This window comes from Rousettus aegyptiacus, unplaced genomic scaffold (assembly GCF_014176215.1).
Source record: "Rousettus aegyptiacus isolate mRouAeg1 unplaced genomic scaffold, mRouAeg1.p scaffold_m13_p_2, whole genome shotgun sequence".
Classification (NCBI taxonomy): Eukaryota; Metazoa; Chordata; class Mammalia; order Chiroptera; family Pteropodidae; genus Rousettus; species Rousettus aegyptiacus.
The window spans coordinates 14,388,814-14,411,727 of record NW_023416295.1 but is presented as its reverse complement, the minus strand read 5'-3'; the positions used below and the strand labels follow the sequence as shown (position 1 = coordinate 14,411,727).

The following is a 22,914-nucleotide window of genomic DNA, read 5'->3' as shown; positions in this document are numbered from 1 at the left end:
TCAGACTCCGGGTCCTTAGTGGGTCCTGACGGCCAAGAGATGGTTCGGAAGCGCCTTAGGAAGTGCCTATGGGCGGTCCACCGTCTCCCCCGAGACCTTTGAATGCTTTTGTCCTCTGAACCTCTGACTAGTTCTAGCGAGTAAAAGTGGTAGCAACTGGAGTCTCAAAAGACCTTCAGTGAGGGTGGAGAAGAATTATAAGTCAGGCAAAGTACGCAGGCAGCCAGAAGGGGCAGTGCTGAAGGCCGAGGCCAGCATCCCTCGGCCTGAGGAGCTTGAAGCTCCTAGGCTGGGGGTGAGAAAAGGGCTCTGGTCTGCAAAGGGCACGGGCCGGGGGCAGGAGGGATGGGGGTGGGGGTGGGGGTGGGGGTGGGGGGTGGGCTGGGGTGGTGAGGAGGTTGGCAGTGGCAGAAACTTGGGGGAGGCTGGGAGAGGCGGGGTCTGTGGGCAAGGCTGGATGGAGGTGGGTGGGTGGGCAGAGTGTCGGCTGTGGGGAGGGGAGAGGGAGACATGGGGTTGGGTAGGCGCGAAGTCGATTTGGGGGATAGGAGGGGGCTGAAAAGGAGGGAGAACTACAGGAGGCTCTCTTTTTGTTTCGAGATCTCATCTTTTCATCCACTCCACCCTACCATGATTTTGAGGCCTGGATTAATATGAAAAGGAGGAAAAGGCAAAGTTGCTAACATCGACCTTTCTTCTGTGCCCGATGCAGGTCTCCCAGATGTGTGGAACTGCCCCTCGAGCTGTAGCTCTTCACCACCATCTCTACCTTCTTCCTTCCGAGGGATCCCAAAACTTCTGTCATGGAAAAGTACCACGTGTTGGAGATGATTGGAGAAGGCTCTTTTGGGAGGGTGTACAAGGGTCGGAGAAAATACAGCGCTCAGGTGGCAAACAAAGAGGGATATCTCTTGGGTGGGATTCCGCATCCCCAACTCCAGTGGAAAATGGGGCTGGAAGGGAAGCATTCATACCAACCTGTATTCCTAAGGCACTGACACCTTCATACTTCTTATGGAGTCTGAGCTCTGAAATTGGATTACGTGGGTTCATATCCTAGCTTTACCACTTTCTAGCTTTAGAACTAAGGGCAAGTTACTTAACCCAGGGATCCCCAACCCGGGGGCTGTGGACCAGTACCTGTTGAGCAGCAGGTGAGTGAGTGAAGTTTCATCAGCACTTGCAGCCACTCCCCAGTGCTAGCATCATCACCTCAGCTCCACCTTACGAACATCGGGCATTAGACTCTCACAGGACCACTGGTCCCTGGTGCCGAAAGGGTTGGGGATCGCTGATTTAACCTGTCCGTTTCAGCTTCCTCATCTATAGAGTGAAGATAAGATCAGTATCTGGGGCTTGAGCATGAAACATGAAATCACACTGAATGGCTTAGTATAGTGGCTGACACCTAGTAAACAATAATTAAATGTTATCATAACTATTAATCGCTGTCATACCATGCAGGAAGAAATAAACCATCTGAACTCTATTCTCCAGTTTTTTTCTTCCTTTCATCTCCCCTAAATCCCTTATATCTTCAGTTCTTTAGTTAGATCAGAATACCTGTCCCAGAATCCACCAAAGGGATCTGTTTGGCAGATGCTATTTCTTCCTAGGGCAAGAGGAGGGGAAGCTTGGGCAAGGCCAGGGTACTATGGGGAAAGTGGAATGGGAGACAAACAGTTATAATGAGACTTGCTCAATCTAAAGTCTCAGTTCTGGAGCTCTGATGCTGATGTTTGGTGTGGTTAGGCCTTGACTCTTCATCTAACCACTGACAGGTGGTGGCCCTGAAGTTTATTCCAAAATTGGGACGCTCAGAGAAGGAGCTGAGAAATCTACAACGAGAGATTGAAATCATGCGGGGTCTGCGGCATCCCAACATCGTGCATATGCTGGACAGCTTTGAGACTGATAAAGAGGTGCATTCTGGTTTGGGGTCATCTCTCCCCAAGAAGAAGGGTCACAGGGATTTCCCAACCTCAGAATGCATAAATACGGAGCCATCAATGCCTTCACCTTCTCCCTTCAGGTGGTAGTAGTGACAGACTATGCTGAGGGAGAGCTCTTTCAGATCCTGGAAGATGATGGAAAACTTCCTGAAGACCAGGTATGTTTCTTGGCTCAAACTTCTCCTCACCCCTGGCTCTCTTCAGATTAAAGACTGATAGGGAAAGCTGAGGGCACTGAGAGTCTCTGTTTTGAAAACTGAGAAAGATATAAGAGCCTAGGTGTATATAGAGGAAGTAGCGTGTGACAGGAAAAGTATATCAACTCTGGAGCCGAAATGTCTGAATACAAAAGTTGGCTCTGCTACTTTCTTGGGCAAATTACTTTAACCTTTTTGTGCTTAGTTTCCTCTTTTTAAAACAGAAATAATAGTAGCATCTATCTTGTGAAACTGCTGTGAGGATTAATGAGTTAATTCATGTAAAATATTTAAAAGAGTGTGTGACACACAGTATGCAACGTAGTTAGCTATTATTAGTGTTGTTTTCATTTGACACCATCAGGGAAGAAGGGCCAGTGTGGTGGTACCAGAGCGGGCAGGAAGGTATAAAGATTTGCCACCAAGACACTGGTTAGCAGTGGGATTTGTGTGAACAGTTTCCAGCCACACTTATTCTAGGAATTTCCCTGTACTCTAGCAAGTAGGCCACCCTCAGGACTTCTTGTCACAGCATTCTGTTTCCTTATGAGCACTCAACATTATTGGTAAGTCACCGTCTTATTCCTTTTGTTTGTCTTGTTTCTTTGACTACTGCTCCTGATAAAGGGATTTTGTTTTATTTAGAAACAGGGAACATATTGAATGCTTACTAAGTGTCAGGCACTCTTCTGAGCATTATATTACTTTACATGTTTTAACTCATTTAATCCTCACAATAATCTTATAGGGAAGACGGTGTCATTATTGTTACCTTACTCATGATGAATCTGAGCAGCACAAAATAATTTGCCCATGGTCTTGCAACTAGTGAGATTCAATAAATTTTCTGTGAATGAATGAATAAATGAACAAATGAAAGAATGCGTGAATAGGGGAGCAAGAACTATGGAAGGTATCGTGTGAGGCTCTGGAAGAAAGGGAAGGAAGAGAAAAGTCACATCAGCTGTAATCAGGCTTATCAGTAGGTTCCTTCCTCTGACTTCTCCTTTCTTCCTTCCACCTGACTGACCCCTAGGTTCAGGCCATTGCTGCCCAGTTGGTGTCAGCCTTGTATTATCTGCATTCCCACCGTATCCTCCACCGAGACATGAAGCCCCAGAACATTCTTCTTGCGAAGGGTGGTGGCATCAAGCTCTGTGACTTTGGGTGAGGACCCCGGCCTTCCATCTCTGCTTCTAGTTCTGCAGGGTATCTTAGAGCATATGCTTAGCTTACTTGGGCCTCATTTTAGAACCTGAGTTGGAGACTGGGACTCCTCCTGAGTCTTTTGGAAGGTGCTCTCTCTGTTCATGTTTGGGATGGCTCAAACAATCAGAGTAGTGACCAGATCTAGTTTTTATTGACTATCTTCTCTCTTTCCATTTTTATTCCATCATCTGCAGATTTGCCCGGGCTATGAGCACCAACACAATGGTGCTGACATCCATCAAAGGCACACCACTCTATATGTCTCCAGAGCTGGTGGAAGAGCGACCGTATGACCACACTGCGGACCTCTGGTCTGTGGGCTGCATACTGTACGAACTGGCTGTAGGCACCCCTCCCTTCTATACGACGAGCATCTTTCAGCTGGTCAACCTCATTCTCAAGGATCCTGTGCGCTGGCCTCCCACCATTAGTCCTTGCTTCAAGGTAATGAATATAGAAAGGGAGATTACTTTTGTATCAGAAACCTGTCTCCCTCTGCTCTGTTCCTTTTTCCAAAATCCTTTTCCAGAGCTGGGGCAAGACTTTGCAGTTACTGAATTAATGCCGAAGCTGGGCCAAGCTATCTTGCTTTTGTACTGCAGGGGCGTATTCTGAGAGGGTGTTCTAAGGTCTGCCAAACTTGGGAATGGCAGCCCCTTCTTGGGCCAGACTGTCCTGTATCACAATGGAAATATGATTTCAAGATATCAGAGACAGATACTGGTCATTTTATATACCCTTTATTCCACTTATTTCCTATCAGATGCAATGTTCAGATGATATCTGGCTTTGCCAACGCAGCTTCCAGTTCTCTTCCTGAAAGAAGGAATCTTCAGATATCAAATGGCCAGAGCTAGTGGGGCTAGCTCTGTGATTAGGAGTTTATGATAGAGGTGGTGCCTGCTCCTTTCGGCAGGCTGCAGGAGGAAAGGAGGGAGGAAAAAGAGTTGACCCTTTTAATTTATCTGGGGCAAGATTTGGCTTTCAGTGGAATTGAAATGTCACCTTCTTCCAGAGTAAAATCTCATTATAACTTTGCTTTATCTAAGATGTAAAGGGACAGGTTTCTCCCCAACCTTATTAGCTGGATAGGCCCAAGTAGTTACTAAAAAGAATCTAAACAATAAAACTTCAGTTGGTGCTATACATAAGATATTCATTTTCCCTTAGGGCAGATATGCAGCTATCTCCAGCCAGAGCCATAATACACTTGATCACCTTGTCATATGGGATCACCTTAAGAACGTGGTCATAATCTAGTACCTTCTATTCCTGTTTTAGGCCCAACTGAGCATTTTCCCAAAGACACCTCATAACAGTGTAGAGACAGTCTCCCTACCCCTCTATTATCTGAAGACTTGCTGAAAGATTTCTGGTTTGAGTGCTCCCAAACACGTCTTTACACAATGACATGTGTGTGTGAGTATGCTTTTAACTCCAAATGCACCTGTTCGTACCCAGCTGTAGACAAACTGCAATCAAAGAGAGGGCAAGGTGAGCAATCTGGGACTCCTTTGAACGTTTGCTTTCTGAAGATGATTGTGAAGGTGACGTCCCTCTCTTCTAGTTTTCTCCTCACTTCTTCACAAAGCTAGTGACATTGAGATTTCTGTTTTTACTTCTGGGGTTCCAAAATGTCTGTGGACTGGAATTGGGGGTCCCCAGGAGATGAGGCAATGAGTTCTGTCCATGATTTCAGCCAATGAAATAAGGCCTAAGGATAGAGTGAGAGAGGGTGCGTTAAGATTGGACTCTGGAGTCTTGGTTTGCAGGTTCTGCTGGTGAGTTATCGAGCTTATAGAGATGTGAAGGCTGATGGAGGATTCTTTTCTGTCCACAGAACTTCCTGCAGGGACTGCTGACCAAGGACCCTCGGCAGCGTCTTGCCTGGCCAGACCTTTTACATCACCCTTTTATTGCTGGTCATGTCACAAGTGAGTCATTAGGGTTCCCAGGGCTTTTTCTAGTATTCTCCCCAATCTACCCTCCTTCTCCCAATCTGGATTCAACATATCTTCTTTAACCTACCAGAATGAACTTTCTTCCTAGCCCTTTGCCTAATCTGTGCCCCCTCCCTTGCACCCCGCCCCCCCATCCCACTGCCTTTGTCACTTTGTCAAAATGGTCTCCTTCTACAAAAGCCGGGAGACACTAAAACTGTCTGTGGCCAAGTGGACATGGCACAGCTCCAGTATGATCGTGTCTTTCCCCTCTTCCCTCCCTGCAGTAATAACTGAACCAGCAGGTCCAGATTTGGGTACCCCATTCACCAGTCGCCTACCCCCAGAACTTCAGGTCCTAAAGGACCAACAGGCACATCAGCTGGCCCCCAAGGGCAATCAATCTCGCATCTTGCGTCAAGCCTGTAAGCGCATGGCTGAGGAGGCCAAGAAGAAGGTGTGTAGGAATATTGAGGAGTATGTGACATGACCAGGGTGGTGACTGGGGTTGTTGGAGAAGGAAGGTGACTTTCTAGGGGAGGGAAAGGATTTATACTGCCCTATGGCAACCAAATAGTTTTGATTCAGTGTCTCTTGTCCACTTCCCATAGAAACACCAGAATACAGGACCTGCCCTTGAGCAAGAAGATAGGACCAGTAAGGTGGCTTCCGGTACAGCCCCTCTGCCCAGGCTAAGGAACACTCCTCAGGAACCAGGTCTCTTGGCTGGGATCATGGCCTCAGAAACGAAGAGCAGCTGGGCTGAGTGGGGGGCTGGAGAGGCCCCCCCTACACCTCGGTGAGGAGGCTAGAGCCAGGGATTTTATAGGGTGAGGTATCTAGCATATCTTTGGCTCTAGCCAAAGCAAACTCAGCATGATGCCTGTCACTAGCTACTGCCTAAATATGGACAGGGCCCTGGGAATCTAAGTGTTGGGTTCTTGTATTCTAATTCCAGATACTTCATCAGGAAATGTGGGAACTTTCCTTTTCTCTGTGCCTCAGTTGTACATTAACTGAAAGGGAAAGAATTGTCTCCATGCAAAAGTAAAGTTATTTGAGTTGGGAGCCATAGGTATATACTGCCAAGGTAGACTTAAGAATAAGGTCCAAAGTGGGTGGGGCAGTCAAGGATGAGTATGTAGTTCTCGACATGTCCTGTCCTGGCCGTATTCTAGAAAGAGGTCTCTTCTATCCAATCCCATATGACTCGTTCTTTCTTCCTGTCCTAGGTTGAGAAGGAGGGACAAGTTAATGAACCCCAAGCCTTATAGATCTAGAACTTATCCTACTCCCTGCTTCCTCTGGCAGAAAAAGCCGGGTCACCCAAGATTGTGAACGAACATTTCCAGAGCTGAAGTCAGAGGCAGCAGGCCAGCAGAGCATTGATGCAGTGGACCTAGAAAATGAGGTGCATTTGGGGACTCTTCTCAGCCTTCTCTCTGCCGTGGGTTGTTGGGTCTGGGTAGATGATTTTCTAGAACAGTGATTCCCAGCCCTTCAAGTATGAGCTACCTGTGTTAAAAATTGCTTTCTTACTAATTATAGATTTTAATTGCAGTTATCTGAACATGTAATTACCAAAAAATTAGAATATGTAGGGAAAAAATGAAAGTCCCTCTTGAACCTTACCTAGGCCCCAGGGGTGTCTGCTGTTATTAGTTTTGTCTGTCTTCTTGCAAACTTTTTGTACTTTTACATATGTGTGTGTATATGTACACATAGAAACATAGTCTGACTGTTTTTACATTACTGAGTTCATACCATTTGTGTTGTTTTACATCATGCCTCTCTTACCATGTGATCTGTTTTAGAGCTCTTTTTACATCTGAACGTGTAGTTCTGCCTCAATCTTTTGTGTTTTTTAGGGTTTTAATTTTACTTTGAAATAATTTCAAACTTGTTAAAGAATAATTCTGAGAATACCACAAAGAATTCCTATATACCCTTTCACCCAGATTCACCAATTATTAAAATCTGCCACATTCACTTTATGATTCTCTCTCTGTATATGGACATACCAACTTTTTGAATTATTTCAGGGTAAGTTGCAGACACACCCCTTTTCCCCTAAATATTTTAGTGCATATTTTCTAAGAACAAGATCATTTTTTTTGCTTCCTCTACCACAGTGCAGTTATAGAGGTCAGAAATTTGACGTCGATGTATTCTGATATTTAATGTACAGTCCAGATTTAAATTTTGTCTGTTGCTCCAGTACTGTTCTTTATAGCAAAATTGTTTTCCTGGTCTGCGATCCAATCCAGGGTTAGGTATTGCATTTAATCGTTTTACCTCTTTAGTCACCTTTAATCTGGAACAGTTCCTAATCTTTCTTTATCTTTCATAACTGACAGTTTTGAGGTACACACACCAGTTATTTTGTAGAATGTTCTCTTTATGTGTTTTTGGTAGGAATGCTACATATACATAAGTGATACATCCTCAGTCCTACAGTCTTCTTAACTTCATAGTATTTCTCAATATGGATATACCATGATTTTTATTTTTAATTCCCTCGCTGACTGGCTTTATGACATTTCCAATTTTTCGAATTATAAATCATGCTGCAATGGGCATCTTTTTTGATATCTCTTTATGCACACACGCCAGTGTTCTCCAAGGGTCTTTTCAAGACCCCTCACATACTGCCAGCTATAGCTTTTTGAACTGGTGTCTGAAAAAATAACATCTGCTTCTTGCAGTTACTCCGTGATCCCCTGTGCTGGGAGCTACTACCCTCAACCTTACACATTCCTCCTGACCTCTTTCACTGCCCTCTGCCTCAGGAGCCAGACAGTGACGACGAGTGGCAACACCTACTAGAGACCGCCGAACCTGTGCCCATCCAGCTGAAGGCCCCTCTCACCCTGCTGTGCAATCCCGACTTCTGCCAACGCATCCAGAGTCAGCTGCATGAGGCTGGAGCGCAGGTGATGGGCAGAAGGATACTGTGGAGAGAATTTGAGACTCTTTTCACAGATGAGGCATTACAAAACATTGATTGACAAAAGGAGAAAGAGAAAGTTTGTCCCTTCACAATTCTATTTTGGTCTATCTGCTTAATTCAAGGAGATTTGCTAACCTCCTTTAGTAACACAGAAAGAGCAGGCCTCGGATCTCTCTGAAGGGAAAAGTATCCTTCTAGAGCAGGGTCAGCAAATTTCTGATCGTAAATATTTCAGGCATTGTGGGCTATGAGGCAAAAATGGAGGACATTATGTAAGTACTTCTACAATGAGAGGAAATTTCTACAGAATTTTTATTGTCTACGGTCATGCCACCCTGAACATACTCGATCTCTTCTGATCTTGGAAGCTAAACAGGGTCGGGCCTGGTTAGTATTTGAATGGGAGACCACCTAGGAAGAATACTAGGTGCTGTAGGCTTTAAAAAAAAAAAAATTGTCAACAAAATGAAAAATATAGTTGTGACAAGTATATAATGTTTTCTAGTATAGGTATACTAATGAGGAAAATGAGATTCTTTTTTAGGAAATAACATTTTGCTTAGTTGACATTTATAGTTAATGTTCCCTGTTACAAAGTCTGTCCCTGCTTCTCTGAAACACAGTGATCTTCCTTGCAGGGCACTCACTCACTGAAATACATCGCCTGCATCTCTTCTCCCCTCTTTAAAGTCTTTTTTAATGATGTTTAGTAAATGTACCAAGAAGTGAAACCATCACCATAATTCAGTTTTAGAACATTTTCATCACCCCAATAAGATCCCTCGTACCCATTTACGGTTAATCATCCTTCCTAGCCCCAATCCCAGGCAACCATTAATCTACTTTCTGTCTCATAGATTTGCCTTTCCTGGACATTTTACATACATGGAATCATACAATATACAGTATTCATGTCTGGATCCTTTCTCAGCATAATGTTTTTGAGGTTCATTCATGCCATAGCATGTATCAATAATTCATTCCCTTTTATTGCTGGTTAGTACTTCATTATATGGATATGTATCACATTTTGTTTATCCATTCACCTGTTGGTGGCCACTGAGGCTGTTTCCACTTTTTGGCTTTTATGAATAACGCTCCTGTGAACAGTCACATGGAAGTCTGTGTGGACATATGCTTTCATTTCTCTTGGGTGGGTACCTAGAAGTAGAATTGCTGGGTCATGTGGAACATTTGTATTTAACATTTTAAGAAACTGCTGAATCATTTTCCAAAGTTATTGCACCATTTTGCATTCCCACCAGCAATGTATGTGGGTCCCCATTTCTCCACATCCTTGCCAACACGTATGATTATTTTTTTGATTATAGCCATTCTAGTGAAATAGTATATAATTGTCATCTTAATTTTCATTTTGTTAATGATTAATGTCAAGCATCTTGTTTTAGCCGTTTGTATATCTTCTTTGATGAAATATCCAGTTCTTTTGCTCATTTTTAAATTGAGTTGTCCTCTTATTGAGTTGTGTTTTTTTTGTATATTCTGGATACAGACCTTTTTTAGATATGTGATTTACAAATATTTTCTCACAGTCTATGCTTTATCTTTTTATTCTCATGGAGTATCTTTTGAAGCACAGGTGTTTTGAATTTTGATGAAGTCCGGTTACAGTTTTTTCCTTTGTAGATTACACTTTCAGTGTTGTATCTAAGAAATGCTTTCCAAACGTAAAATCTTAAAGATTTTCTCCTGTGTTTTTTTTTCTAAAAGTTTTCTAGTTTGAGCTCTGACATTTAGGTCTCTGACCCATTTTGAGTTAATTTTTGTCTACAATGCGAGGTATACAGTGTGAGGGATCTTACATTCAGCTTTTGCATGTGGATGTACAGTCATCCCAGCACCATTTGTTGAAAAGACTCTCCTTTCCCTGGTGAATTGCTCTGGCACCTTGCACCTCTCTTTTTTCCTTACACGTTGTTCTCCTAGTGTTGGACAACTTTTCAGTAGGGAAGCAGGTTAAAAGCTCTGTTTCCAGGTAAGACTTACTGAGTTGGAATTCTATCCGAACTACTCTTTAGCTGTGTGATTATTAACTACTTAACCTACCTAAAAGCTTCGGTCTCCTCACCTGTAAAATGGGTAATTATATTTACTTCAAAGGGTTATTGTAAAGGTTAAATGAGCAAATAAGTGAAAAGGTTTATAACAGTGAATAGCATACTGTAAAGCGCTTGCTATAAATGTTATTCTTCTTTAGAAGAATAACTTTTTAAAAAATAATTTTAAAAATATAGTCCTTAGCTTGCAGGCTGGTATAAAAATAAGCAGTAGGCTAGATTTTATCCTGTGGTTAATAATTTGTCAATCCCTCATCTAGAGTTGAAGAACATTGTTTTGTGTCTGTTATTTTTAATTTTCGGAAGTGTGTGCGTGTTTGTTTTGTTTTTAAGATGAAAGATTGGAGAAGGGAGGGAGCAGATGGGAATACCATTGGGTCTGCCAGAGAGATCCTGAGGGGCGGTCCCCTCCCCCTTGTTCACTGCTGTTAACAGTCATGTGATCTGAACATCTATATTCTTCTTCCCTGGTACAGTTTCCCTATTTCCTTTTTCTCCTCTGGGCTTTGGACTCCCAAAGAAAGGAATGAGAACATTTGGTCTGATTGCCAACTCCTTGGGAACACTTGGTGTCTATGACTCTCCTTTTACCTCTGATAATATCAATTACTATCTCTTTCCCTCGTGTCACTCAGATCCTGAAAGGCATGCTGGAGGGTGCTTCTCATATCCTTCCTGCACTCCGGGTCCTGAGTAGTCTTCTGTCCAGCTGCAGTGACTCTGTTCCATTGTACTCTTTCTGCCGTGAGGCAGGACTCCCTGGGCTGCTGCTCAGCCTACTCAGACACAGCCAGGAGAGCAACAGTATTCAGCAGGTAAGTGCTACACAAGGAGCTCTAAAGACTTCCAGGAGTTGTTTCTCTTTGGATTTCTCATCTTCAAACTGCCATCTCTGTTTGGCCCAATTGCCTTTTATTTTCTTTCCTCCTCTTTCTAGTTATTAGACCATGAGTTACAAACTCTAATACCTTTTATGCCAGGCAGATGATGTCAGTCAGTGGAGTAGACTATGTGGAACTTTGAGAGTAGCGGGAAATATGATAAACTGGAGATCTCATGCCCTATCTAATAGGACATCCTCTCCTCGGCTCCAGCCCACTGTTGCTGAGTGAGAATATGGGTCCAGTGTTGCCAGATCTTCCAGTTTTCTAAGAGAAGCTAGAAATCCAGATTTTTATGTGTAATCTCCCAATATTTAGTGCACTGTGCTTCGAAATATATTAAAAATGTGGCTTTATTGACCCAATTTTACAGGGCAGGGTACTGAAATTCGGAGATTAAGTAACTCATACACAAGCACTACTTTGTAAAGAAATGATCATGGAGACGATGGAAGAGCTAGGACTGAGACTCAATGTGTTTAAGGACAAACCTCGACTTCCCCTTGCTGTGTCCTGCTGCAGCTGAGCTAAGAGGACAGAAAAAGAGAACCTAGGCTCAGGCATGAGAAAGCTGCACTCTCATGAGTATTAATCTTGAGTGTTTTAAAGTTTTTAGGAAACATTTTGAGCTGTTTTAAAAAACGGAACTGTCTAAACTCCACAGTGCTGTTCAGGCCAAACAAGATACATTTTCAGGCTATTTGTAGTCTGTTGGTTTCCACTTGTTACCTCTGGATCTCTTCTCTCTGTCCAAATATTCTCATTCTGTCTGGATATCTGATGCCTTTTTTACTGCTTTTTCCATTCTTTGTCTCCATCCCCTACATCATTGCCATCCCCTACATTGCTCTCACTCTTTGTCCTCTTCCTTGGCAGCAATGTTGGTATGGGACCTTCTTACGGAACCTGATGGCTGTGATTCAGGCCTACTTTGCCTGCACCTTCAATCTGGAGAGGAACCAGACAGGTGACAGGTGAGATGACAGGCAGTTTTGCCCTGTTGGCCAGTTTGGCTTCAATTTCTATTCCCATTTCTTCCCTTCTCCATTAGGAAGAGGCTAAGTGAGGAGAAGCCATGATTTGTGACAGGTTTAAGGATAAGCTGACTGACCCCTTAGAGTCCAGCTAGTCCTCTTAAGGACCCTGAGACACCTCCAAGTTTGCCCCAAATCTTTCAGATTTTAAGCGTAAGCAGTCACCGTACACTAAATGAAAGCATCAAGTTATGAATAACCTAGAGAAATGGCTTGGAGGGTGTGTGTGTGAGACTGTGTGTGTGCATAGCCGGGGAGAGAGGAGGGAGCATTCTGATGTGTTCCCTTGCAGAGCTGCTTCTACTTGCCCATAACTGACCCATGCACCACATCTGGGCTTTTAGAAAGATGAGAAGAAACCATTTCCCCCCAGCCTACAGGTATTTCAGGAAGCTGCCAACCTCTTTCTGGACCTGCTGGGGAAGTTCCTGGCCCAACCAGATGACTCCGAGCAGACTTTGAGGAGGGACAGTCTCGTGGTAATCGGCTCCCATTTCCAGATTTTTATCTCCCTTGTCTTTCCCTGTGTTCCTCCCCTCCCCTTTCTTATGGCTGGATAGGGTTAAATCAAGGTGGTACATCAAATATTTGTTGAATGCCAACTATGTGCCATATTCAATTTGAGTAAGAGAAAGTTCCTATCTTCAAGGGATCAGGGACAGTCAAGTAGGGGAGATATAAAGTCATCAAGAACAGTAGTGTGAAAAGTACATTAGAATTTCGTGTAAAATACAGAAGCACAGCTGAAGAAGATTAACACTATTTGGAGGGTCATAAAACAAATCCTGAATAAGGAAATAATCTCTGCTAGGATTTGGAGAATACATAGAAATTTGCCAGGTGGAAAAAGCAACCTAGTAAAGGCCCAGAGGCATGAAGCAGTGTGGCCTGTTTCAGGGAACCACAAATAGAAGTTATTTCTTCTTGAAGAGACTTACAGATCAGCTAGTATTTCCCAACCTTGTTTGACCTATGGACTAGTAAACTGTATGGGTTCTCTCGCCTGGACTCTGGTAATGAGGACCAGGAATGGAGGATTGAACCAGAAAATCTCAGGAGAGAGAGAGGAACATGTGCAAAGAAGTAAACAGTCGGTCTACGGCCATGCCACCCTGAACGTGCCCGAACTCATCTGATCTCGGAAGTTAAGCAAGGTCAGGCCTGGTTAGTAAGTACTTGGATGGGAGACCACCTTGGAATGCCAGGTGCTGTAGGCATTAAAAAAAAGAAGAAAGAGAAGTAAACAATTGCTTGGTCATTGTTCAAACTGGCACTTGAGAACACAGATCTAGGCTACATTCCTGTCTCTAGCTAGTGGTACATTCAGTTTCTAGTCTGAGAGCCTATTTTAGCATCCCTCACCCTTTCAAGTCAGGAAGCTTTTAATATCTAACCTAAATTTTGGCCAGCAGAGATTCACATTATTGGCCAGCACTTCTCATATGTCATTGTGCAGTGAGTAGCATGGGGAGTTTGGAATAAATACTCCACCTCCTGAAATTACGAATCGGAGGACTAGTTTAGGAAGGACCCAGAAATCCCCAGCAATTCTTACACTTGTAGTCATAGATAACACTTTGAGAAGCATCATTTAGGGAGCAGCTGATCAGAGAAAAGAGGGACCGACACTTAAATTCCTGTTCTTGAAACATGAAGGTAGTTATGATGCACCTTCTGTAGAAGGAATACTTAGAATTAGACAGTTAGTCCCTGGGTTTTTCTCCTCTTTTCTCAGGTTCTCCAGGGATTCTTGCTCCTTACTCTAAGCCCAGTCTGTTTTCTGATGCCCCAATGTTAACCCTGCCCTCGTCTCCTGTAGTGTTTTACTGTTCTGTGTGAAGCCATGGATGGGAATAGCCGGACCATCTCCAAAGCCTTTTACAACAGTCTGTTGACTACACAGCGGGCTGTGTTGGACGGGCTCCTTCATGGCTTGACAGTTCCACAGCTCCCTTTCCACACACCTCCAGGTAACCAGAGTGGGGAGGGGGCGTTCTCTGGACTTAATGGTTGAGTGAGTCCAGCTCTGTGCTTTTAGTAAGTGCCCAATAAATAACTGTGAACTGAAAGATAGAAGGTGGATCTGAGAGAAACAACTAGACCTCACCCTGCATTCTTTGCTTTCGCCATAGGAGCCCCTCAAGTGAGCCAGCCGCTGCGGGAGCAGAGTGAGGATCTGCCTGGAGCCATTTCCTCTGCACTGGCAGCCATGTGCGTTGCTCCTGTGGGGCTGCCTGGCTGCTGGGAAGCCAAGGAGCAGGTCTGAGCTGCGGTTTCTTATTCTTCTCATCCCTTTTTCCAGAGCTAGGGAGGTTGGCCCCACCTTCTCAGGAAGGCAGAAAAATAACCTCCTATGCCTGCCCTTACTCAGTTCTTCCAGAAACAGATGGCCCCACCCCAGATCTGGGCCATTTGTATAACATGATATAGCCAAAATCCCAGAGGCCTTGGTTAGAGAGCTCAGTGACAAACTTCTCATGTGCTAGGGTAGCCACACTGAAGCCACCAGTGATGCTTCTTTAAGGGCTCAGGATTCAGACTCCCTTCTCCCTTTTGGCTAGCAACACTTCCCTCTGTACCTGCATACGTGGGCTAAATAAGGCCATGGCTTTTGGTTCTCCATTGGCCTTGAAGACTGGGAATGGGATAGAGCCTGAGGTTCCTGGTGAAACTGGCAAAGTGATTAGTAAGGGTTTGAGAATGCTAAATAATTGGGGATATGAGAGGGTAGGATTGGAATGATGGAAATTGAATTGAGTCTTCAGGTATATCTCTACAGATCTCTCGGCATTTGGCAAATCAGCTCACCGAAGACAACAACCAGCTGAGGCCATCCCTCATCTCTGGCCTGCAGCATCCCACCCTGTGCCTACATCTTCTCAAGGTACTGCCTGCCCATAACTCTTCAGATTTCCTTTTAACCCCCAGGACTGAGAGACAGAGAGACACCGAGAGAGATGAGAAACCCCCTTCAGGACCCTTTTCTGCTTTTAAGTCTGTTCGACCTGAGATGGCTTTACTATGAGCCAGTCCTCACCAGAACTGAAAAGTATCTCTATCTTACAGCAAGAGGCGGAAGTGACCCAGGCGTCTCTAACACCCCCAAACATCTGTTGAGAGGCTCGCTTGCTTTCAGCTGAGCCTTCCAGTCTCAGAGCCCAGGCGCTACTCTGCTCACTGAGACTCCTTCCCACTCCCGTAGGTCCTGTACTCCTGCTGCCATGTCAGTGAGCGCCTGTGCCGTCTTCTAGGGCGAGAGCCGCAGGCCTTGGAGTCGCTGTTGATGTTGGTCCAGGGCAAGGTAGGCCAGCAACACAGGTGGACATGGACATATATCATGGTGTCCACACTGTCTCAATCAGAGGTTGCTCTGATATCTTAGGTTTTCCTTTGTAGGTAAAGGTAGTAGATTTGGAAGAGACTACTGAAGTGACACTCTACCTCCTTTCCCTTCTTGTCCTTCAGCTCCAAGATCTGCCTTCCGGGTGAGTCATAAAGTAGGGTCTCGCTCGCCACTGAAGTCTTCTACCCACGTAGCTCGCCCTGACGTAGAACATGGGGAGTGGTACCCTGCAGCCTATCCTTGGGAGGGATTGGGATAGAGAGAGCGAAGGCTTTTCTACAAAGAACAGAACCGAATTCCCACCAATCCTGTGACTGGGAGTCAGACATGCAGCCTAGGTGGAGAGCGCTATGCAAGGGGAGGGGAGGCCACTCACCAGCCTCCTGCTACACCGCTGCGCCCCTTGACGTGTCTCCTTGTTCCAGGATGGAGAAGCTAGGCGATGAGATTGCTGCCGTCTTCACGCACTCACACGTTGTCTCTCTCGTGGTGAGTTTTCAGCCTTCACGTTCCTCCCTTTTCACCCTGTCATCCAACCCTTCCGGGAGCAGAGGAGTCATTATCCCCTTTGTAGCTGTTTATGAGACGATCTTCTGGTCCAAGACAGACTTAAATTGTCTCTGCCTGTGCTGAATATCATTCAGATTCGGTCATTCTTTCTCCTCTTCTAACTCTCCAGAGTGCAGCGGCCTGCCTGCTGGGACAGCTTGGTCAGCAAGGGGTGACCTTTGACCTCCAGCCTGTGGAGTGGATTGCTGCAGCCACACATGCCCTGTCTGCCCCTGCTGAGGTGAGGTCTGCCAGGGAATGCATACACATGTTTTCTGTGAGTCAAACAAGGACTGCATTCTTGGAGGAAATACTGAAATGCCAGGCAGCCTAGAGTAAACCAAGGTGTGGTAAAGGAATCAAGGAGTCTTTTCTACCCTTCTGCCCCCAGATAATTGACTGTTCTGAGCCCAGACTGGTCAGAGCTTCCATTCTGTTGTTAACATGCTGGACTTCTAATGAGGGAGGAGGCATCATCTCTCTCTTTGGCAGTGCCTTTGCTAAAGGATATCTCTTTAGGCTCTCTCTTTTTCAGTCTATTTTCTTCGCTGCCACCAGAGTGCTCTTAAAGGAAAATCTGGCCGTTTGTTCAAACAAGAATTACTTAACGCATAAATATATATTGAGTACCAAATACTGTTCTAGGCTCTGTAAGTCCTCAGTGGTTTCTCACTGCTTCTGGGATAAAGTCCAAAGTCTTCAGCAGGCTACTCAGAGCTCATCTGTTGCCCCTGGGCTTTGTAAGCCTATGCTGAAAGAGTTGCCATTTCCAAAATTCATTATGGTCTTTCATGACCTGCCTTTGTATATGCTATGACTCCTACTTGGGATGTTCTTCCTTTCCACCTCTACTTTCTCTAGTCTGCCTTTACAACTTTTAATCCCATCGGTTTCTTACCTCCAGGAGGTGGAGTTAGACACTCTCAACTGCAAACCCCCACTCCCACCCCAGCCTCTGGTTTAGAAAGTATCTTTCTAAACTATAACTGTGTCTGTGTCACCTTACCCTACCAGACTGTGTGTCTTTAGGACAGAGTTTGTCATTGACCAAATAGTCAGGAACCAAGACTCCTAAGTCCAGCATTCTCCCCTGTACACCAGGCCAAGGAAGAGCTCTTTCTGCCTGACCAGGAGTTGGGGACAAAGGCCTGTGAGGCCACCTCATTCCTCTCAGGGATCTGCATTCTTCCTACCTCTACTTGGCAGGTCCGGCTGACTCCACCAGGTGGCTGTGGATTCTACGACGGCCTCCTTGTCCTTCTGCTGCAGCTCCTCACACAGGTAGGATTGACAGAAGTAAGGAGAGAAAAACTGGGCATTTCAGGCTGCCACTGAACTTTTAGGAACACAGAAGCAACCTGTAAACTACTGTGCCTGTAATGGCTTTAGAAGGGGCCCACCTGGCCTTGGACCCTTTAAAGGAAACCATTCAGCAATATCCCTTGGGATTCAGTGGAAAGAAAAGCTGTAATTCCCTGGTTTTCAGTAGATACACGCATGGGTTGAGAGGTTGGGGGTTAAGATGTAATCAAAAAGGGAATTAAAACAACAGGGAAATCGTAGGTGGGAAAAACAAAAGGAATTATTTCTGGGATTCCCTTTCCTCACAGGTCAGGGACAGGAGTGAAAAAAAAAGGCCTTTTTATTCCTGACTTTGATCTCCCCACCCACCCTCTTTCAATTTTTTTTTTTTTTCCCAGCAAGTTAAGGGTAGCCTGATAAGGGACTTGGCTAGCTCAGAAATGTGGACTGCTCTGTGGCACCGCTTTTCCATGGCTCTGAGGCTCCCCGAGGAGGTACCTACCCAGGAAGAGGAGCTGCTGCTGTCCAGTCGACAAAGCCCAGAGCCAGACTGGACACTCATCTCACCTCAAGGTATCTTTCCATTAGCATGCCCTCCTGTGTGGGGCCAGTGTTTTACCCTTCTTTAAGAGAAGCTGCTTGAACTGGGTTAGCCCATGGAGAGTCCTGCCTGGGGAGAGGATGGCAGATTGTATGCTGGAACTGCTCAGGGATGGGAACGGAACTGAGTAGGTGGTAACCCTCGGAGCCAAGGGGAAGCAGGAGCATCTGGGCCTCTTGCCTCCTCCACTGGGTCTTTATTCTCGCTGTTTCCAGGCATGGCAGCCCTGCTGAGCCTGGCTACGGCCACCTTCACCCAGGAACCCCAGTTATGCCTGAGCCACCTGTCTCAGCGTGGAAGTATCCTCATGTCCACCCTGAAGCATCTGCTTTCCCCCAGCTTCCTACATCAGCTGGGCCAGGCGTGAGTTTGAGCCAGAGGAGGGAGACCAGAAGGTCCAGAGAGTCTGTGATGGGGGCAGGGAGAAAAAGGCAGGAGTGAAATAGCTGACGGCTTGAGCTGTGAGGCAAGAAATGCTGAGAATGGGGAAGGAGAGGTGGACTAGGGAATTTGAGAAGGGTGAGGGAGAATGATAAAAGGTGGGAAAATTAGACTGAGTACATCCTTCCTCCTTCCATACCTCCCTCCTTAGGCCTCACGGGCCTGAGTTTCTCCCCGTCGTGGTGCTCTCTGTCTGCCAGATCCTGTGCTTCCCCTTTGCCCTGGATGTGGATGCTGACCTCCTTGTGGGTGTCTTGGCTGACCTCACAGACTCAGAAGTCGCAGCCCACCTGCTACAGGTACTTGGAAGCTACCCAGGCATGAAGGTGGGAGAGGAAGATGGCCCGCCCCCTTGTGCACTCTGATTCACTTTCCAGCAGCTCCAGGGCTCTCCTTGGCCCCTGTAAGAGTGGAGATCTGGCTTGATTTCAGAGCTGGAGTGGAGAAAGCATTCAGGCCTGAGCGGAGGTGTGTGGTTAGAGCCAGGGATGGTGCTTTCATCAGCCCCTTATCTGTAGCTCAGTGGGAAGAACATCACAGTCTAGGCACTGGAGACCCAGCTCCTCAGTCAGGAATTGTTTCTTTGGCAATGCTTGGCATTAAGCAGTGGGTCTTTGACAGGAGCAATGACCGAACTCAGAAAAGACCTGTTCTCTTGGGGTCCACATTGTCTCTCTTGTGGAGTGCCGTGGGTCAGCTCTCCCAGCTCCCTGTGGTGTTTCTTGTAGCTCGGCGCTTGGCTTTTCCCCCAAATTTGGGCTTTTTCTAGCTGTTGAGCCGAGCTCTTCCTGAACTGCTTCCGCTTGCTCCCTTCCTCCCACCTAGGTCTGCTGCCATCATCTTCCGTTGCCACAAGCTGAGCTGCCCATCAGTCTCCTCACACGCCTGGCCCTCACTGATTCCATCTCCCTCAACCAGTTTGTGAATACAGTGGCTGCCTCACCTAGAACCATCATCTCGTTCCTCTCAGTTGCCCTCCTGGGTGACCAGCCGCTGCTGACCTCTGACCTTCTCTCCCTTCTGGCCCACACAGCCCGGGTTCTGTCTCCCAGCCACTTGTCCTTTATCCAAGAACTTCTGGCTGGTTCCGATGAATCCTATCGGCCCCTGCGCAACCTTCTAGGCCACCCAGAGAATTCTGTGCGAGCTCGTACTTATGGGCTCCTGGGACACTTGCTTCAACACAGCATGGCCTTGCGTGGGGCACTGCAGAGCCAGGCTGGACTGCTCAACCTCCTGCTGCTGGGGCTTGGAGACAAGGACCCTGCTGTGCGGCGCAGCGCCAGTTTTGCTGTGGGCAATGCAGCCTACCAAGCTGGTCCCCTGGGACCTGCCCTGGCATCTGCGGTACCTGGTATGACCCAGCTGCTTGGAGATCCTCAGGCTGGAATCCGGTGTAATGCTGTGTCAGCTCTGGGCAACTTAGGGCCTGAGGGTTTAGGGGAAGAGCTGTTGCAATGCCAAGTACCCCAGCGGCTCCTAGAGATGGCGTGTGGAGACCCCCAGCCAAACGTGAAGGAGGCCGCCCTCGTTGCCCTCCGGAGCCTCCGCCAGGAGCCCTGCATCCATCAGGTACACCCCAGGGGACTTAGGAACCATGACGATGGGTTGTATTTCACAACAGTTTTCTGAGATAGTCTTTGAGGAATTGGGACATGCAGAATCCCAAGTCATGTCCCTCTCTGGGAGCAGGAAACTCAGGGGCAGTGTCTTAGAGATTAGTTTTTCATCTACTATCTCCCACCCTGAAGGGAAGGGACCTGGAAGAGGGCTCCATTGGGCTGGGAAATGCCTGGAATCTCAAGGACCACCATTTCTCTCTTCCAGAGGCCGTGTGGGAGGGGGGTGAGGGAAGATTAGAGATGTTGACATATAGGGTGGTTTCATTCTAGGGGCCATGAAGATGCTATTTTTCTTAGCACTTACCATGTGAAAAGCACCATGCTAAGCATTTTCCCTTTATTATCTGGTTTAAGCTATTATATTCCTCATTTTACGGGCTATAAAACAAAGAATTTAATAGCTTGTCCAAATTACAAAGTTATTATATAGGACTGGACTTTTGAACTCAAGAGTCTGACTCCAGAATCCATACTCTTAACCATCACTTTATTCTGCTTTTTCTCCTCAACTTTCAGTATGTAAACAGCCCAATGAAATCACACATCTACCTATAATCAGGTTAAACCTACAAGTTATAATAGCTCAGTGTGGTAGCATTGTGTGGTTCATGAAATTTTGACAGGATAGTGATATATATTACAGGATTTTCTGGCAATCCATGTGGGGACATAATAAAAGGGATTCTTGGTGGTAATGAGGTAAAGCCTCACTGGTCAGATCCACTCACTGGGAATCACATCTTTTGGCTTACTATCACTGCTGCATTCGTATCCTCTTCCTGGGGTCAAGTGCATGCATCCCTTGGAGCCTTGGTTTCATGGTCTGTAACCAGAGAGAATGGAAGTAGACCTCTGGTCCTGACAATTCCTGTCATCAAGGTTTCTCTTGTCCCATATAATCTATTTTGGGTCTCCAAGAGCCCATTTTCTTTGTCTTCCTTTCTTGGAGTGGGAATTGCTAAGCCAAATGAGAGTCCTCTGCACATCGTGTTCTGTCATCTGCTCTCTATCCCACAGGTGTTGGTGTCTCTGGGTGCCAGTGAGAAATTAGCCTTGCTCTCTCTGGGAAATCAGTTACTGCCGCACAGCAGCCCCAGGCCTGCCTCTGCCAAACACTGCAGGAAACTCATTCACCTCCTGAGGCCAACCCACAGCACGTGATCCCAGATTTCTGGGGTCCAGCCTTCAACCTTCGTTGCCTTACTATTGCCAACTTTTTCTACAATACAAACCACCAACTGGTAACCAAGAACAAAAGAGATTTTAAAAGAGAGATAAGCTGCCAACTCAACTGATTTGAGAACAAGAAACTAGAAGAGATTTCTGTATTAATTTTCTTCCTCCCCCCAGATTCAAGATGGTTTCAGCTAGTAAACTTCATTGCTGTTGGTGCCAGAGAAGATTCCTTCCTTCTCTACATCCAGGGGTCTTTTCTGCAATACTATGCCTTTAATCCCAGGAACATGCCTCCCAAGCCTTAGGGAGACACCATCTCTCTGAGAGAGCTCTTCCTTTCTGGAGCTCCTATATTCCTCCCGGCAGGTTCTGGGTTTAGGTGCACTGGCCCCAGGACAGTGATGAAGACATCCTGTCTCAGCTCGGGCGATAGGCTCTGGCGATAAATGCCATCAGTCCCTGTTGTGGAGGGTTCCCCAGCCTATAGCCCACATTCTCATTCATGAGAGGGAATGTGGAGTTGCGCTGTTGTTTTTTTGAGATTTGTTTGTAAGCTCTTGTAATAAAAAAGGTTTGCCTCACCTTACTTTGAGCTGCCTGGGTAAGGGGTTGGTAGGTTCCGCTCCTCTTGAGCTTCTGTGTGGTGCTGGAAGAACTGGTGTCTCGTTCACACAAGATCCTGGTGTGGGAGATAATTTCTTTCTCTTCTTGCCTTCCAGCTTCCTCCATCCCAAATGAGCTACAGGTGGATACCTACTTTCAACCCTAAGCCAGTGGAGCTGAAATAGGAAAGGATAGGATTAAACAGAGAGGTAAATTGGATTGCTTTGAGATCTCACTCTTAGTACTTAGTTTTAATATTTGGTGGAGTTTCGGTGCATAGGGGAGCCCAGATGCTTTAGTAGGGTAGCTGTTTGTGGAGATTGTGCAGTTTACCGTAAAGGGGTGTTCAGCAGACCCATTAGGTAGAATCATAATCCAGCTGGAAAAGCTTAAACCTTGATCCATTGGCTGGCTTGCAACAAGCTTCCGAGGGCCCTCATTTCTCCATCCACAAAATGGGAGACTACTTTTTGTCCTTCCTTAAATTCTAATTGTTGTAGACATGAAAGATGTTCTTATTTTTACAAGAAATTTTATTTAGTCCTTGTCTTCATTGCCCACCGACTGTGTTTATATTTTAGCAAAAATAACATTTTTTTTTCTAGAGACCACATAATTTCCTCCTATCTAAGTTATTTCGATTAAATTTAACATTTATTAAGTCCTTTCTATATGTCGGAAACTCTTCTAGGCACTGGATATAAAGCGGTGCCTGCTGTCGTCCTCTTTCCGTTCGGGTGGGGGACACTGTCCTTATTAAAACGAGTGAACTGTAATGTATATGAAAGTGATGAAAACTCTGGAGAAAGGTGGGTGAGGAGTGCTGAGTTGGATGTTCAGGGTAGACCTCACTGAGAAGCTGACATTTCAGCAAAGACTTGAAGGGTTGAGGGAATGAACAGTGCAGCTACCTGAGGGAAAAGCATGAGCGGAGAGAATGATCACTTCAAAGGCCCCGAGTTGCTTGTGGAGCTATGAGGAGGCCAGTTTGGATGGAAGAAGTGAAGATGGGGGAGAACAACAGGCAATAAGGACA

At 45.8% G+C, this 22,914-nt stretch overlaps 1 protein-coding gene and 2 pseudogenes across 2 annotated transcripts; all 3 read left to right on the top strand.

The window, feature by feature from the left end:
* The first annotated feature begins 29 nt into the window (after positions 1-29).
* STK36 (serine/threonine kinase 36) lies at positions 30-22,539 on the top strand. Of its 2 annotated transcripts, none has more exons than XM_016156717.2 (27): positions 30-295; positions 713-887; positions 1,782-1,922; positions 2,033-2,110; positions 3,186-3,316; positions 3,553-3,802; positions 5,199-5,292; positions 5,586-5,755; positions 5,910-6,097; positions 6,610-6,709; positions 8,088-8,231; positions 10,962-11,141; positions 12,084-12,181; positions 12,615-12,720; positions 14,061-14,211; positions 14,374-14,501; positions 15,021-15,125; positions 15,444-15,542; positions 15,638-15,726; positions 16,010-16,073; positions 16,264-16,374; positions 17,340-17,414; positions 17,834-18,008; positions 18,252-18,399; positions 18,629-18,776; positions 19,303-20,049; positions 21,117-22,539. In XM_016156717.2, the coding sequence occupies exons 2-27, from the start codon at positions 804-806 to the stop codon at positions 21,258-21,260; spliced, it is 3,948 nt and encodes a 1,315-aa protein (XP_016012203.2). In that variant the 5' UTR covers positions 30-295; positions 713-803; the 3' UTR covers positions 21,261-22,539. The 2 variants fall into 2 exon arrangements, with proteins under 2 accessions (XP_016012203.2, XP_016012204.2); XM_016156718.2 differs by having other exon boundaries at positions 261-295; positions 713-1,154.
* LOC118614733 lies at positions 8,566-8,687 on the top strand (annotated as a pseudogene).
* Positions 13,336-13,458, top strand: LOC118614575 (annotated as a pseudogene).
* Positions 22,540-22,914: the final 375 nt, after the last annotated feature.